We start from the raw sequence: 18,486 nt of genomic DNA on the forward strand, positions 1-18,486 counted from the left end.
ATTTTCAGAAATATGAACGAATAAACTCCCTTATAGTTTAAGAAAATTTAAGATTGATCTCTGTTATTTGCCAACAAAACATTTTAATGAATAGAGGCCAGATTGATTTCCTTCTGTTTTTTTCAATTTCTTTTTGTAAAAAACAAAAAAGAAAGAAAGAAAGAAAGAAAAAAAAGAAAAGAAAAAGAAAAACAAGAAAGAAAAAAAGAAAAGAAAAAGAAAAACAAGAAAGAAAAAAGAAAAGAAAAAGAAAAAAGTAAACATAAGCTCTCAGAGTCTCAGTAAGTTTGATTATCTGCATGCATTGATGAAGTTCAAAGGATAGCCATGCTTAGGAGTTCTAGGAAGACCTGGGGAAAAAAAGATAAACCCAGGTTGAGAAATAGATTTGTTCATCTCTCCTCCCTCCCCCAGCTCCTCCCCACAGCTCTCCTTTCTTTAGACCCTAGATCACCTTGTAAAATAAACTCTCCCTGTCCTATACAGAATCACTCTTAGAAAACTGAATCCTGAGACTCTCTTTCCAAGATGTACCTCAGTGCTGCAAATCACCGCATACCTCTAAGCGATGGAAACAGCATTCCCATCATTGGACTTGGGACTTTCTCAGAACCAGCATTGGTAAGTTTCTCTTTCTCTCTGTTTTTTTTTTTTAAACATTTAACTAATGAATAATTTGTAATTGATTTTGAGTTGATATCATTGATTGTCTTTATAAATAAAGCAACTTCCAAGGACTGCTGCCCTTTGCCTAAATGGGAATCAAACCAAGGGTTACACTGTATCTGCTCATGGTTAACTAATTTAGATTAGAAAATGGTATTTTTTTTTCTTTCTTTACTGATATCCATCTGAATGCTAATAACTAGAGTGAACTAAGACATATCAAATTTGTGAGTTATGATTTATGGAGTTTTTTTAAAAGGTTATATTTAAGAATTTTTAGTTCAGCCTAACAAATCTTTAGTAAGTACCTGCCATGCACTGAGCAATAGTCTATAGAAGCTTCAAATATGCAGAAAACACATCTCTGCTATCTAGGCATTAAACAGTCTAATGGAGGATGCCATTTCTCCAACAACTAAACAATCGTAAAGGTCAGATCTCTGTTACAATGGAACTGTAAACAGTGTATCTCTGAAAACAGAAAAGAATTAAATTTGACCATGAGGATTGAAATGGGTTTCCTTTAAAACATGGTAAATTTCTGCTGAGAAGAACAATTCTTCATTACAATTAACATTTACTGCCTTCTGTCCTGTTAACCATCTTTCTGTCCTGTGACAAAATGCCTGAGATAATCACCTTACACAGAGGGAAGATTTATTTTGCTTCATGGTTTCAGAGATTTCAGTGTATGGTTGCTTGGCCCTGTCACTTTGGGCCTGTGCAACAGGAGAACATAACAGCTGGGTATACGTGCCAGAGCAGAGCTGCTTACCTCTTGGCAGCAGGAAGCAGAGACAGAGAAAGAGCTTGGGCTCCCAATAGCCCCATTAAGAGCACACCCTCAGTGAACTAACTTGCTCTTACTAATCTCTCCTCTTAATGGTTCAACCTTCTCCCAACAGCTCTCCAGGCTGGTGACAAAGCCTTTAGCACATGGTCTTTGGGGAAACATTTGAGATCTAAACCTTAGCATATGTGGAGAAATGCCATTGAAATCTGAATGATCGTGTATGATTGAACTCTACAAGCTGAGTGTGAATTAGCTAGACAGAGAGTCAGAGCTGAGGAAATATGGGAAGTCTGGAGACATAGGACATATGATGTGTCCAGGCAAAGCCATAGAGCTGCAACATGGAGTTAAGAATGGAGGAGACGGAAGGTGAATATGAAAAATTTGAAAAATTTTTGAAAAAGTTGAGACTGGAATATGTGCAGAAGAGTTCATGTCATTGTATAGAGCTAAGAAATCGTCTAGAGTTTAGGGGCAGAGGACTAGCATCCCAGGATCTGTTTTTGAAAGATATTCCGGGTGGCAGCAAACAGAATGGAAGTCAGAGGAGTAAAACCAAACTCTCGGTGAGTAGTTCGCTCTTGTATCACAACTCCACATCCACTGTAACTGCCCAAGCCCTTTTTTTTTTGTTGTTGTTGTTGTTGTTTTGTTTAGTTTGGGTTTTTTTTTTTTTTTTTGGTAATGCAAAGGAAAATCATTCATGTAGTAGTTTTAGGTCCTTGATCTTTGCCTCTTCTTTCTTTGCCTTTGTCTCTTACCTTGTCCAAAATCTTGGCTCCAACCAACATATATACAGAGATTACCAATCCATACTTAATATTCTGTTTGCTATATCTTCTTCATACAGCTATGGATTGGCTCTATCAGAATCCCCTGAGACACTCTGAACATACAGATTCCTGGGCCTCATCCCCAATGTCTTGAATCTGGATCTCTAGGAGTAGAGATTAAGAATCTTGGGGCTGGGGATGTGGCTCAAGCGGTAGCGCGCTCGCCTGGCATGCGTGCGGCCCGGGTTCGATCCTCAGCACCACATACAAACAAAGATGTTGTGTCCACCGAAAACTAAAAAATAAAATAAAATAAAAAGAATCTTCACTTAACAAGATCCTGGGGTAATTCTGATGTACAAATGCATTTGTACTCCATCTAACTAATGAGGTACCACTACATAGGTCTCCCCTTTCCCAAAGAATACTTCTCCCAGCAAGTAGCAGTAACTCCCAGACACAGGAGGAGCTCCAAATCAGAACACATACCTTCCTTCTGTCCTCGTTAGCATTCCTCCCTTTCTCCACATTGTTCCAAGTGACTGCTGAGTTCTTGTTGCTTTTCTCTCCTGGTTTCCCAGCGCACACTGTCGCTGCCTTGGATTGGCTTTTATTTATTTTGGGCTAGTCTTCAAGTTTCTTTCCTTTCTAATTAACCACCCCGATGGAGACCACCAGAATCTTTCTAAAACCTCAATCTAGGCGTGCCACAGGTTGGCTTAATCATTTCAGTGGCTCCCTACCAATGTTTGTTGGGGAGAATCCCACAGTCCCTGCCCTGCCAGCAGACTGTCCCTCTCTCCCCACAGTCTGGGTTCCCAGCAGCGCTCCAGGCTCCATTCCTGTGAGCTGCTGCCTTCTACCTGCACTCCTGGGACTTGCTCCTTTGTGTAATGCACCTGCAGCCCCTTGCTCCACACGGTGGCAGCACTCGCTGTGCTCTGTGGGAACCACTGTTTCTCTGCCGTCTTCCTCTCTAGACGGTGAATCCATGAAGAAAAGGGCCACGTTCTGTTCAGCTCTGTATTTTCTAGTATAATATAGTACCCTATATTCTAGGAGAGTGCCTAGAATGTCATGTGGGTTCAGCCAACGCTTGTCCACTGAAGAACCAACTTGGGAGAGGTGTATGTATATGTGTGTGTGAGTGTGGATCAGAGGGCGTGGGTATGTAAGTGGATTGCAAAATATTAGCTAAAATTTTTCTGAACTTAACCATTTGACAGGAACCCTTTTAAGGTTTATTGTTTTGTTTTGTTTTTGTACTGGGGTTTGAACCCATGGGGCATTTAAACACTGAACGGCATGCCCAACCGGCTTTTTTTTAATATTTTATTGTGAAAAGAGGTCCCACTAAGTTGCTTAGGGCTTCCCATAGTTGCTGAGGCTGGCTTTGAACTTGTGATCCTCCTGCTTCAGCCCCCGGAGCCACTGGGATTACAGGCATGTGCTACTGTGCCTGGCGGCCTTTTAAGGGTTTTATACTACATATGTTTTCTAATTTAATCCTCCCAAAAGTACAAAGTCTGTACCAGTTAACCCTATTGACAGATAAGAAAATTGAGCCACAGAGATTAAATAAATGACTCCAAGTTGATAATGCTAAGGCACAGAGCTCTAATTTGAATCCATATAATTTCAGACCCTATGCTATGAATCCCATAGTATATTGCCTTTTATGAATATATCATATCAATAAAACAGCATATTTGTAACTATGATCTTCTATATATATTTCTGTAAATGAAAGTGTCTAGAAATATGTGTGTGTGTGTGTGTGTGTGTGAATGTGTGTGTATATTCTGACATTCAGTGGGACTCAATATGTTGTGTCTACCAATAAGAATGATTAAGAACTTGAGCATGGTAGTGCACACCTCTAATCCCAGGGACTCAGGAGGCTGAGACAGGAGGATTGTGAGTTCAAAGCCAGCCTCAGTAACTTACCAAGACCCTAAGAAACTTTGTGAGATCCTGTCTCCAAAAATAAGAAGGGCTGGGAGCATGGCTCAGTGGTTAACCACCCTGAGTTCAATCCCTGGCACCAAAAAACAAAACAAAAACAAGAACCTTCTAGCTGCCTAGCAATATTAAATGCTAGGATGAAAAAATATTCAAAAGCGGTCATGTGCCAGTTCCCACAGAGCAGTGTGACTTCAGACGAAAAGACATACAGCAATCAGAGAGTAGACATAAGAAGAGTGCTCTTAGAAATGAGCACCAGGCACCAGGAGACTTGGGGCAGGGGTGGGGGAGATGAGGATGTAGAGAAGGGAGCATCTCAGAGCAGACTCATGGCTTTCTGTTCTGAGCCACACACATAACCAACTCCTTATTTTTCTGCCCCAGGGATGATGAGGCAAAGATAGAACCACCTGTACCCATTTCAATCATCCTGTAATAAAAGTGCTGATTTATATTAATTTCAGAATCAGTCTCAGTTCTCGAGGTGGCGTTTGATGTCCAAATGTAGCCTTCTCCACTTGGCGTGCCTGAGATGCTTTTCAAAACCTTTTAATGCCAGGCCAAGGTATCTCTTGAACTGAAATTTGTCCACCGTCAATATATATGATCAAGTCTATCAGTGTTTGTCCTGGGATCCCATTCTGTTTTGATAGGGCATTTGGACTGTAGCAGGGTGCCAGTGGAAGTGTTAGGGATGTCTTCAGAGGCACGTGGAGATGGGAGCAGAAATGGAGGCTGAAATACAAAAGACAGTGTGGCCCCCAATCTGCCTGATTCATCCCCCACTAGAACATGTGGAGAGGGAAGCCGTGGGAAAGGACTTATGTGGAGCTGGTGAAGCCAACCAGCCCAGGTTCTCCTGCCTTACAAAGACTTCTTTCTCTGAATAGGTCCAACTTCTTGTAAGGGGTTCAGGGGATTGAACTGGAACCAGTGTTCAGTAGCACTTGCACCCTTCCTAGGTGGCCCTGGTTGAGATTTCTGTAGTCCATGGTTCGAATCTGAAGAGTGAACCTATATCTTTGCACAAGGAGAAGTCAAGTGCAAGCCCTTGAGTACCCAGGAGGAACCTAAAACAGGAGTCCATTTTGCCCCAGAGTTGAGGGAGATGGTGGGAGCGGGTCTGAGGACCTCAGAACCCCATCTCAGGGGTTATCCTTCCAACATTCTTCACTTTCTTCCTTCTGCCCATCTGTGCCCTCTCCTCCTCTCAACCCAGGGAACCTCGCCTCACCAGGGGAAGGCACAACCTTGCTTTTACACTAAGATTTCTTTCTTTCTTTCTTTTTGGTTTGGATCTACATTTAAGCTTGGAGAAGGGTGAGGGTGGCTTCCCAAGCTCTGCCTGAAGAGTCCAGGGACCTGGCAGGAAGCTTACATAAGTGGTCCCAGGGAGCTAAATCCATTTCTCAATTTTGTTCTTCTATCCCATTCTGATAGAGACATGAGTGCAAGAAGGGCTCTATTTTTTTCTTTACTACAAGCAACACACACACACACACACACACACACACACACACCCCACAACTATCACTCAGGGGACTATTTTTGAGAATACAAAAGTTGCTGGGCACAGTGGGGCATGCCTGAGGCACAGGATCGCAAATTCAAAGCCAGCCTCAGCAATTTAGTGAGGCCCTAAGCAACTAGTGAGACCCTGTTTCAAACGTAAAAAATTTAAAAAAGGGTTGGGGTGGGGATGTGGCTCAGTGGTAAAGTGCCTCTGAGTACAATCCCAGTACCAAAAAAACACAATAAGTAGAGCCTGAGATTTAGATCAGACATACCCTGTACATAACAAAAGGGTCCAGTTGTCTGATTGTCAAATATTTTTCAGAGAATGCTGTAAAGGAATTATTCATTTTAAAGACAACTCATTCTGATTTTCCTAAAGCTGATATGGACTATTATTTCGAAGAACAAAAAAACAAAGGAAAAAAAATCCAGTTAGTGTTTATTTGTTTCCCTTTTAGCATAGTGGGGATTGGAATTCTCTCCAGTTGCTATGACAACTGCACACTCACACTCCCTGCCACAGAAGCCTTGGCTTTCTTAGTGTTAGAAACCAGGCGCTAAGAACTGGCCCATCATGAGCTGGGTTAGATGTGACTCCCTGAGACTCCCATTTAACAAGCACAGTAAGTGTATTGGAGGTGCCATGGGCACATCTGTGACTGGACACAAACTGGACAAGACATGTCATTCAGATGTCCCCCTGTACTGTGGCTTCAGACTGAGTGACAGGATAGTCTTATTCTTCTGATTAATTCAGATTAATAAAATGAACAAAGATTTGGCTACCAAATTTTACAAAATATATGCATTTTGAAGAAATCAAACATGACCCCAGTGATCCTTCTTTCCTAAATCTATTGAGGTATCGTTGACACATAGTAAGCTGCATATATTTAAAGTACACTGCGTTCTGGAGGAGGGGAGGCTCTGTCTCCATACACTGTCTACCATTCATGCTGTCTACAACAGCGTGGAATTGGGAATTGTCCTGTTAGTTGTAAAACAAGGCAATGCAAAATTTCCTGATTAATGGTGGTTTCCCAAACTGCTTGTCATTTCAGACCAAAAAGGGGGACTGTGCCGCATCAGTGAAGATTGCCATCGACATAGGGTATCGGCACTTTGATGGGGCCCATCTCTACCAAAATGAGAATGAAGTGGGAGACGCCATCAGTGAGAAGATAGCAGAAGGGAAGGTGAAGAGGGAGGATATTTTCTACTGTGGAAAGGTGAGATCTTGCATTCACCCTCCATCTCCATTTGCATTCATGGCGCCTTTTCTCTTGGCTAAAGAAAGTTGGACTTCTCAAGACCTGTCCCTCCTCCTCAACTGCCAGATCTCAATCGTCCCAAGAATTTAGAGGACTGATTCCCCCTGCAGGTTAGGGAGAGGCTCCTTGTTCATACATAGGCATTGATTTCAGGCAACTTTGAGCAAAGCCTGCTTTTTCTTTTGCATGTGACTATTTGTGCATCTATTGCTATTTTCTAGATTGAGATACAATTCACTGACCATAAAGTCACTCCTTTAAATCAGGTCTTTGGTTGTACAGAACATTTTCATCACTCCAAGAAGAAACCCTCCACCCATTAGCAGTCATTTCCCATTTATTCTTCTTGCCTAGTCACTAGCAATCACTGAAGTACTCTCCATCTCTACAGGCTTCATATCGTGGACACTTCTCAGAAACAGAATCACACAATCTGTGGTCTTTGGTGTCTAGTTTCTTTCAGTTAGTATAATGTTTCCAAGGTTCATGCATATGAGGCTGAAAATGTGCACACCTTATAACTTAACAATTCCTCTCCAGTACATATTCCAGAGAGCTTTTGTCTTATATGACTAATACCATTTGTAAGGGTGCCCACAGCCCTTATTATGATAGCCCCAAGCTAGAAAGAACCCAAAGGCCCACCAAGAATAGAAGAGGCAAATGAATTGGATATATTCAAGCCCAGTACATAATAATGATGACTGAAGTCCAGCTAGAAGCACCAAAAGGGTGGATGTGAATTTTGACAACCTGATGGGGGGAAAAGCAAGTTCTCAGTAGAATTCCATTTATACAGAGATAAAAAGGCAAAATTATACACTATTATTTAGTGTATTCAAGCTCTGCCTGAAGAGTCCAGGGACCTTGCAAAACCTATAAAGAGAGTAAAACCTATAAAACCATGCAAGGAAAAGATAAACACAAATTTTAAGATGGAATATCCTCTGCATAAGGATATGGTCCATAGTGGGCTTCTTAGACAGGTAAGGTTCTATTTCTTGACTTCACAAAAGTGGGGTAATGTCAGATGTTCATTTTATTTTTCATCTGTGTGTGTCTGTGTGTGTGTGTAAATAAACTCTTATAAGTACAGTTGGCCCTCCATATCCATGTATTCTGAATTTGTGGATTTGACCAACTGTGATTATAAAATATTCAGGAAAAAAGTGCATCTGTACTGAACAAATACAGACTGTTTTCTTGTCCTTATTCCCTTAAAAAATACAGTATAATGACTACTTACATAGGATTTTCACTGCATTCAATCTTATAAGTAATTTATTGATTATCTAAAATATACAGGAGGATGTACATAGGTTCTATGCTAGATCCTCAGATTTTGGTATTGTTGGTGGGAGAAGGGTGGTCCTGGAACCAATATTCCTCACAGCAACTGAAGGATAACTGTACACTGTGTTTAATTAAAATAGTTTGTATTTTTTAAGGTAAATATGACAGAAAAATCATGCAAAACAGAATTTGTTTTGGAGAAGTAGTAGTAATAGAGTTACATTTTGTGGCGAGTAAGAGGGTTAAAAGGAAATACTTGAATAAGTTTAATAGACTAAGAAATTGAATCCATTTTTGAAACCAATAGATTTTGTTTAATAAAAGCAAACAAATATCAATCAAAAAATAAGTTCAGGGGCTGGAGATGTAGCTCAGTGGTAGAGTATTTGCCTAGCATGCACAAGGCCCTGGGTTCAAACCTCAGCAACACACACACACACACACACACACACACACAAGTTCTTAAGGTCACAAATACAAAAGCTAGCTGTAAACACCTGGGGCAGATGTACCACATAATCCTTTAGCTTAACCTACTTTATAGCCATTTCTTACTATGATGGGTGCTGAAAGTAACATATAAGAAGGAAGGGGTCAAATTATCTTTCAAAATCCTTTAAATTGCCCTCAAAGTACAGTTGTTCATGTAACTCGTTATTTGTACATGTACAAGATCAATAATGTGCTAAATATCATAAAGTACACATAAGAACATATGATAGTAAGTAAATCAGAAAGGGTGTGTGTACCTGAGTTCACATCACAGCACAGGCTATGCCCCATAGGATCAGCTTTCACTGCAGCTCTACCCGTGCCTGAGAGGCAGTGGGACAGTGGTTAAGTGCACAGACCTTGGAGCCAGATTGGCTGTCAGAGTGCAAAACAATGTATACAACTGCTCATCCCATATTCCCTGCTAGCTGTGAGCTACTTGGCATTGGTTACCATCTCTGTAAAATGGAGAAAATGATGTCAATCACTTCATAAAGTTGTTATGACTTAACATTTATAAAGCACTTAAACAGTATCTGGCATGATATCTGGCATGAATCTAATACTATAAGTGTGTTGATTAAAAGCAAATTAAAATATGAAATTTTTAAAATATAAAATCCCTATATGAGGGATTTTCCCTCAGATAGGTTGGCAGCGATAACAGTGAAGGGACCCACAGTCATAACTAAAACACTTTTTCCCACTACTCTCTCCACATTGTGTTTTCTTCTCTGTGGTTTTAGGGCAGGAAAAAAAATCATTGTCCAATGCAGCAGCAAAAATTTAGATTTTACCAATTTTGCTTGTCTTTCTTGTGACAAAAGAGTACAAAAAGTCAAAACCTTTTTTACCTTAAAAAAAATCTTTGCGTAAGACTGATACTGTGAGATGATGTATTAATTTTTCCTGTGAGTCTGAGTACTCCTTGTCACTCAGATTTACATACCTAAGGGTATACATGCTGTGACAAACCAAACCTTCATTATGTAATGTTTTAGAAATGGAGTAAATTCTTGTAGAAATTGGGAGAATTCCCTGGGTCTATAAGAACAAACCAGAACAAAAGAGCAAGGAAGAATCTAAAGTGGTGCAATAAATTTTGCCAGGTTTCTGTACCACCTATCACAAAGCAAAGGATCCCCTGAAGCCATGCGCATAATTATTTTCTTTACTCATTTGAAGGACACATTTTTATCAAAATGGCATTAAAAAAAATGTGCCAGCCTAATTCAAAACATCTAGCTAGATACATGTTCTCTGGTTACACAGTGAAGAAGAGTGAAAGCAACATGGATCAGTTAGGAAATTAGCACAGGGTGACCAAAAGGCTTTGTCATATAATTGGGTTCTTTGCAGCCAGGTATGTCTTTAAGTGTCGTATACCATGTTCAGATAGAGTGATGCTCTGGTGTCAAGAGTGTTACCCGCTCATCCGACACTTAGTTAACACTGCAGCATAGCCCTGTTTTTGTGAAATGAGTGAATGGAATGTGCATGAATGCTTTGCAAAAAAAAATAGAAAGTTGTATTAATGTGAAAACAGCGTGGACATTAATTCTCTCCCCTTGATTCTTTCAGCTGTGGGCTACAAATCATGTTCCAGAGATGGTCCGCCCAGCCCTGGAGAGGACACTCAAGTCCCTGAAACTGGATTATGTGGATCTTTACATCATTGAAGTACCCATGGCCTTTAAGGTGAGTTCAGGTGCCTAAAGGTTAGGCCTGCACCCAGTGACCATGAGCCCACAGCTGTGTGCATGGGCCTTGTTCATTATCTAGCAACACAGAATGTTATGATGTTTTGTTTCCATAGATCAGAGTACTAACCTTCCCTGTCAAATGCCCAGAAAGGTTAATTTCGCAGACTTGGGTCTGAACCCCAAGTTTATTGATTCTTAACTCAATGTGGTTTCTATTATACCATGTTTTTACAACTATAAATTCTTTCCATTAAACAAACAAGCAGTCCCTTGACTGTGATTCACATTTTTGTTGCCCAGAATCCAGATACACCCTTCTTCCTATTCACACAGTCATAAAAATGTCCCCACACAACATAATGCAACACAATTTGTGCAACTGAAAACATATTGCCCCTCCCCCCTCCAATGAGAGACAACCTAAAGACAGTCGTGTTTTTAGAGACAACTCCAAGGACAGAGTGTCTACATGTTATCAATTCTTCTAGGTCAAATGCCATCCTTGAACTTTCTCAATCTATAAAAAACATCGATAATTTAACACATAGCAGAGCAGTAACAGTTTAAAATTTAATTGAAAGAAAGAGATTAAGAAATGAAATTGGCCACTTGTTCATAAGGTAAATAAGGTCCTGCTGCAGGAAGAATGGTCCTGCTGCAGGAAGAAGGAACTCTGCAGTGGCCAGCGTTCCTTTAGGCAACCAATTCAACTTGTACCCATTCTATTCTGTAGGAGTACCATTCTGTTGTCTCTCTTCAGTGGTCACACACCCAGAGTGCATTGATTTTGGGAAAATTCCACTTTTGCATCCCACTTCATGGAAATATGGATTTGGAGGCTTCACAATTGTCCTGATAATTGCCTTTTTGTTTGTCAGCTAAGGATTTAATGGACAATAGATTTCTTAAAATATCTTAAAACTTTGATAGGCTTTCAGTAAATTCACTGTCAGCTTCATGAATGAATAGTCTTAAACCTAGAAATCTTATAGGGTCACATTTCTCATATCTAATCCTTGGCCTGTGGGTTTCCCCCTCTTACTATAGAGCTTCCTTGCTTTGCTCATCTGCTTAGTCCTCAAATTAATGGCCTCCATCTTGGTCTCTGGCTCAAAACAATACAGAAGAGGAAAGCACAGATAATAAGTTTTTTTTTTCCTTCAATTTGCATCTCATTAGATGGTGCGTGTCTTTTTGACAGGACAGCTGTGGCCTGAGATCTTGCTGTCAGAGAGACCTTGAGAACTATTCTTCTCCCAAGGCCCTACTGAAAGCCAGTTCACCATATACCAGTTACCCTAACACCAGCCCACTGCATCTTGGGCTGATTTCATCACCTGCACAAGTCTGGAGAGACAGAACATTCACACAAGTGAAGCAGCTTTATTAGTCACAGATAGGCATCAAGGGACAACAGAAGCCTGGAATTCATGGTTCCCCAAGGCTAAGGAAAGCTGCCCAGAGCAGATGGAGACTCATTTACAAATGCCTGTAACTCTACAGCTGAGAGATTCCAAGAGGTGGGTTTTATAGCCCAGGGGAACATGCCTGATGGGCAAGAGCACTGCAGGAAACCCTGTTCTATGGGGGAGAGGAATAGGGACCAGGCTCTTCTGGACAGTTCCTCTTTTTCTCAGGATACTGCATTCCCAGTCCATCCAACAGCTATTTCTAGAGAACTACAAGCAAAAAAGGGGCGGGGGCTGGGTCAGCTAAGGTCGTCCAGTGACCATTCTTGCACCAATTTTATTTCCCACTCAATTTCCTTTCTGACTACCTTGGCTGACACTGACTTCTCTAACTCTGAGATTCAGATACCACCCTTTGCCATCTTGGGCTGCATCCAGAAGCAGGAAAAACCCACTTTTGTAAAACATCATAAAGTCACCATTTTTTTTTAAGAGAGAGTGAGAGAGAGGAGAGAGAGAGAGAGAGAATTTTTAATATTTATTTCTTAGTTCTCGGGGGACACAACAGCTTTGTTGGTATGTGGTGCTGAGGATCGAACCCGGGCCGCACGCACACCAGGCGAGCGCGCTACCGCTTGAGCCACATCCTCAGCCCATAAAGTCACCATTTTAAATGAGGAAGTTGAGCCCAAAACCATAGAATGAGAGAGGAGGGAAGAGGGATGGTAGAACACAAAGGTCACAGATGTCCACTGTACTCATTAATTAGAGGTCATTTGTGACAAATGATAAGGATCATGGGCTCCAGAGCCAGGCTGCCTCTTCTGAATCCCGTCTCAGTCCCATAGGAGCCAGATGGCTTGGTTGAGTCATACCTAATCTCCTTCCCACATCACCTAAATATGGTGTAGTGGAAAGAATATGGGCTTCGGAGTCACCCAAACTTTTTGGCTTTATTATTCCCTAGAGGAATCACTCTTAACTTTCTGAACTTCAATTCCATTGTCAATTGTCACTCTTGACTTTTGGCTTTATTATTCCCTAGAAGAGTCACTCTTTCTGAACTTCAATTCCATTGTCAATTGCATGGAAACAATAATAGCTAATTTGTGTCTACTTCGAGGAGTCACTAAAAGGCCATGTGCGGAGGTACTGACACAATGCCTGGCATTGAAGAGATAATAAAATAAAAGATACTATTATGAAATATTTGGGTGGAAAGGATGCTTAGCAATTATACACATTAATAATCTCATTTCAAAAAAGAGAAAGCTGAGCCTCAAAATCTTGAAGTCAGTTACTCATGTTCCAAGTTCATCAGATTTAGGGGTCAGACCCTGGGTCACGTGACGTGTGGTCAATGCCATGCTCATCTTTACACTCCACTGTCCCATCTGACTTCTCCTCTTGAGCCTAACACCCAAGGACAGCATTGATTTCTTGGTATCATGATCTCAACTCTCATCTCACTCAGTTATTGTTGACTCTTGTTCAAATGGTAGATTTTTTTCTAAATCTGAGTCTTAAAATTTGGGGGAGTACCTGTATTTAAAAGTGATAAGATAAAGTTTAGCTGGGTGCAGTGGCGCTTATCTGTAATCCCAGCCATCCGGGAGGCTGAGTCAGGAGGCCAGAGAGTTCAAAGCCAGCCTTGGCAACTCAGCAAGGCCCCAAGCAACTTAGGGAAACTTGTCAAAAAAATTTAAAAAAAGGGCTGGGGATGTGGCTCAAGCGGTAGCGCGCTCGCCTGGCATGCGTGCGGCCCGGGTTTGATCCTCAGCACCACATACAAACAAAGATGTTGTGTCCGCCAAAAACTAAAAAATAAATATTAAAATTCTCTCTCTCTCTCTCTCTCTCCCTCTCTCTCACTCTATCTTTAAAAAAAAATAAAAATAAAAAAATAAAAAAAAATTAAAAAAGGGCTGGGAATGTGGCTCAGTGGTTGAATGTCCTTGGGTTCAACCTGTGGTACCAAAAAAAAAAAAAAAAATTACCTCTCTATGGACGAAATAACTTTTTTAAGTCTTTTTTGGAGAAAGCAAATAGAAAACTTCTATTTGTACTCTTGAAAGGATCAAAGCTCAGGGACACTGAAGATCAAACTAACAGTAAGAATTGACACAATATAACGATACCTCCCAACTGGGCCTGTAATTGGGAAATAAATATTTAAAGCTAAAACATCATAAGCTTTTGAATCTCATAATTTTTTAAGTGAAAAAAATCTTTTTTGTCAAAAATCTCAGTGTTTTTTGAAAGTGACAAGTTGATAAGCAGACATAATTTCAGAGCAATAAAATAGAAAAAAAATTAGAAGACATTTTTAAAAGATGAATGAACAGAAATAAGAGTAAGTAGCATGAATTTTTGGAGGGCTGAATTAATCTTCCAATACTCCCTGACAGTATAGGAAAGAGAAAAACCAACTTCTCAGGATAAAGCAGACATGGTGGAAGTTCAAGGGGACACGTGGAAATACCTAACATGGGTTAGGGTGGCTTGATAGTAGCATCTGGGGAAGAAAAAAAATCATGTAACAGAACTCGTGAAGGAGGAATACGGTCATTCCAGAAGATGAGTAAAATGATAAAATGCAAAAGGCAAAAAATATGGAGGAAGAGTGGAGTAGAAATTTGGGTCATAGATGTTCAGAAAATCTGAGAGCTTAGAAATCAGAGATGAAAAATAATAAATGTGAATAATAACATACATCAAGGAGAAAGGAGACTAGTTCTTCCTTTCAATGACACAGGAAGAAACAGGAGAAATTCTCTTTGCTAAGAGAACAATGTGGAAAGTTATTACTAAGGGAAAGTTGAGTTTTGTGAAAGTAAGATGGTAGAGGAAAAAAATGAGAAAAATATTTAAGAATAAAATGGGTATTGTCCAATTACTGCATTCCCTTCTCAGTCTGTTTTGTACTAACAGAACACCTGACGCTGCATCATTTATAGAGAACAGATATTTACTGTCTCCTAGTTCTGGAAGCTGGGAGATCTATTATCAAGGCATCTGAAAAGAGCCTTCTTGCTGTCAATGCATGGCAGAGGTGGAAGAGGAAAGACTGCAAGAGAACAAACTCACTCTTATAAGTCCTTTTTATAATGGCACCTGGCTATTCTCCTAACCACTTGTCATTGGTCCCCATCTCCCAGCACTGTTGCAATGGGTATTAAGCTTTCAACACATAAATTCTGGTAGACATATTCAAATGGTAACAACTCCCAACAAGAGATTTCTATCAAAGTCAGCAAAGGCGTCCATCCTGCCAAACCCAACAGACACTTTGTCCTCATGTTATTTGATCTCTTTCAACACAGTTGTGTGTTCATCTCCCTCTTTAAATATTTTCCTCTTTCAGCTTGTATGATAATACATTCTCATGATTCTTTGACAGCTACCCTCTGCCAACCTTCAAATGTTATTATGCCCAATGCTCTTTCTGCCATAGTCTTGTCTTACTGGCCTCACTCTCTTCCCAGGACCAACAGCGTTTAGCTTCCAAGGTCAGATGAGGTTCTATATGCTCAGGGTGGAAATGGATAGGACCTAGGCCTACTATCTCTGTAAATTGATTCCACCCATTCACACAGCCTTAAGACCATTTTATAGGCTGATGAGTCCCAAATTTAATCTGTAACCATGATCTCTTTCTGAACTCTAGCTTCTCTGTTCAACTGTCTCTCCAAATACTCCCTTGAATGTCCTCTAATGGTCATTTCAAAGTCAAACAGAGACTAAGGATGTAATTCAGTGGTGGAGCTCTTGCCTAGCAGGCATCCCTAAATTCAATCCACAGTGCTACAGGAAACGAATAACAGATTGGTCAAAACATCAAAAATATTTCTGGGTATGGTAGTTCATGCCTATAATCCTAGCAACTTGGGAGGCTGAGGCAGGAAGATTGTAAGTTTGAGGCCATCCTGGGCAACCTAGCAAGGCTCTAAGCAACTTAATGAGATCCTGTTTCAAAAAATTTTAAAAAGGCTGGGGGTGTAGTTGAGGAGTTGGTACTAGAGCACCCCTGGGTTCAATCCCCAGTACTGGAGAGAGAGAGAGAAAAAAATAAACACTCTTGAATCTTGGCCCCAACCTCAGGAAATGATTACCACCATTCAGCTAAGGAGCTTAGGAATTATCCTTGATTTCTCTCTGTCCCTCACTGCCACCACTTCACCTCATTTCCAAGCCAACATTAAAGGTATTGGCCCCACTCCTAGTTCATATGTTAATCTCTTCTCTTATTTTCATCTCTACTGCTCTGGCTCCAGTCCAGAGCCAGACCCTGAAATGAGGTGTACATGAGAGTGAGTTATTATGACCTGCAGCTGGGGAACACTGATAGGGAAGTGAGGAAACGTGACTGGGGTAAAAGGAGTCAAGCAGAGGTGTGACAGAAAAAGTCCTCCAGAAAGCAACTTTGACTCAAGGTCCTGGGAACCTCTAGCCAGAGTTAGCCACATCTTAGAATCACTTGATTGAGGAACAGCAATACTTTTACCTCTGCAGCTCTAGGTCAAGAGCTGCCCCCGGTGGGTGTCAATTCCTGGGCACACCCCATATGAGGAAGCAAACAGGTTCCATCGGTCTGAGGTCTGTCTTCTAACAGACAGATTCAAGCAGGTGCTGGCTGTGGGTAGTGAAAGAAGAGCATAAGCAAAAAATGGTAAAGGCATCTGAGGGGTACCATCTTAGTCCATGTGGGCTGCTACCACAAAATCCATTAGACTGAGGAATTTACGAACAAGAGAAACTTATTGCTCGCAGTTCTGGAACCTAGGAAGTCCAAGATCAAGGTGCCAGAAGATTCAGTGTCTGGTGAAGGCCCATTCCTCATGGACAGCACTGTCTACCTGTCCTCACAGGGTGGAAGGGTCAGGGCAGCTGTCTGAAGCCTCCTTTATAAGGGTATCAGTCCCATTCACAAGGTCCGAGTGGTCCTGACCTTATCCCTTTTCAAAGGCTCCATCCTCTAATGGTGATCAGGTTTCAACATGTGAATTTAGGAGGCTTATAAACATTCGTTCAGACCAGAGTAGCTGAAAGCTGACAAATCCTTATGCAGTATCCTAATACGTTTTGTGTGTTCTCACATTTATTCATTGCATTAGTTTTCCATGATTTTTTTTAAGTACTACAAACTAGATAGCTTAAACTGAAATTTATTTTTTTAAACAGTTCTGAAAGTTAGGATTCTAAAATCAATGTGTCAGTTGGGTGGTTCCTCTGCCTAAACTTTTCTTCTGAGTCTTCCTATAGTTGTCTTTATCTCTAACCTTTCAAGATCCAGTTTAATTGTCATCTGACTAAGGAGGCCTTCCCTAAAAATTCTATCAAAACTCATCCTGTTCAAGTCATTTTCTATTATGCAGGTAGCCTTTTTAGCATTTATCGGTACCTAAATCTTATTTTCTTGCTCATCTTGTTTGTTATTCTATCTACACTAGAATGTCATTCCCATTAGACTTGGAACTTGGTCGCCTTCTCAACCATGATATCCCCAGATCCTAGAACAAGCTCAACAGGGAGCTGTGGGACTGAGCTCAATAGGTGAGGGATTGGAAGAGGATAGCTCAATAGGAAGAGGGATATCAGGGGATAGAATATAAAAATAATGGTGATGAAACATGTGGTCCAGGGAAAGTATGAAGGCTTATGTTACTGGCCAGAAAAGAAATTTGCTGATAGGGAAGAAAAGGAGATCTCATTAACTTCAATATTACAAGGGTAATATTGGATCTGGTACTATATCAGTGGGACATATCTATAGAACAGAAAGTGGTAGTATAAAATGATGAGCTTCACCAGTACTGGACTGTAATCACAGTAAAGTTGAAACCTAATCAGTGTCACCAGAGTGAGGTGGCCCTTCCAAAAAGCAAAGGCCTGAGCATAAGGCCAGGATGACCTTTCCTTAAATCGGCGTCTTATCCTTAGATTTTTGTGTCCATCTAGGAAGTGAGTTTGGGATTGTTTTGTAAAATATCTAGAAATTTTCAACACCACCTTATAAGTCATGTCAGTTGGAAATATCATGGTCCTCCTTACTAAATAGTCATGAATCCCCTTTCAAAGATTTGGGTTCACAAAAGAAGAAATCTGAAGGACTGTGTTCCATCGTCAGGCTTAGTTAGAAGAGGACCAACCAAAAACCAGAGGAGGAGTTTGACCTTCAGATCAAACACAGGGTAGAAAAGAAGACACTAAACTCTTGGTGGGCCCAAAGAGAGAAAGGAAAGCACCACAGGACAAAGCAGTCACCTGCTGTCAGTTTTCTGACACTTAGGGAACCTTCAGCCATTAGCTACACTTTTCTTACCTGAAGAATTTCTTCTTACTCTTAGTGATGATCTTTGGTTTCTTAAGACAGTAATAAATTTGCTGCCTTGAACCTTAATAAGGATAGACTGTCAAACCACAAATAGGCCTAACCCTCACTCAGCCACCACTTTTTTTTTAAATAAAAGTAATTTTCTAAGAGAGAATTCCATGGCTTAAGAATGATAACTTGTCATTAAATAAAGAAAAAATAATAATTCAATTTAAAATGAATGCCAGGTGAGATTATGAGACTATGAAAGAATTCTTGGGCAGTGCCACAAA

The 18,486-nt window shown here is 40.6% G+C and overlaps 1 protein-coding gene across 2 annotated transcripts in view; it reads left to right on the forward strand.

Moving 5' to 3' along the window:
• Positions 1-528: 528 nt before the first annotated feature.
• AKR1D1 (aldo-keto reductase family 1 member D1) overlaps positions 529-18,486 on the forward strand; it is a gene marked incomplete at both ends in the record, with an annotated part of 41,196 nt that continues 23,238 nt past the window's right edge. For both annotated transcript variants that reach the window (XM_081284556.1, XM_081284557.1), the window contains 3 exons: positions 529-621; positions 6,774-6,941; positions 10,350-10,466. In XM_081284556.1, coding sequence (XP_081140682.1) covers positions 529-621; positions 6,774-6,941; positions 10,350-10,466 — 378 coding nt within the window. The remainder of the gene's footprint in view (positions 622-6,773; positions 6,942-10,349; positions 10,467-18,486) is intronic.

This window comes from Spermophilus citellus (genome assembly GCF_964194105.1).
Source record: "Spermophilus citellus genome assembly, chromosome: 3".
Lineage (NCBI taxonomy): Eukaryota > Metazoa > Chordata > Mammalia > Rodentia > Sciuridae > Spermophilus > Spermophilus citellus.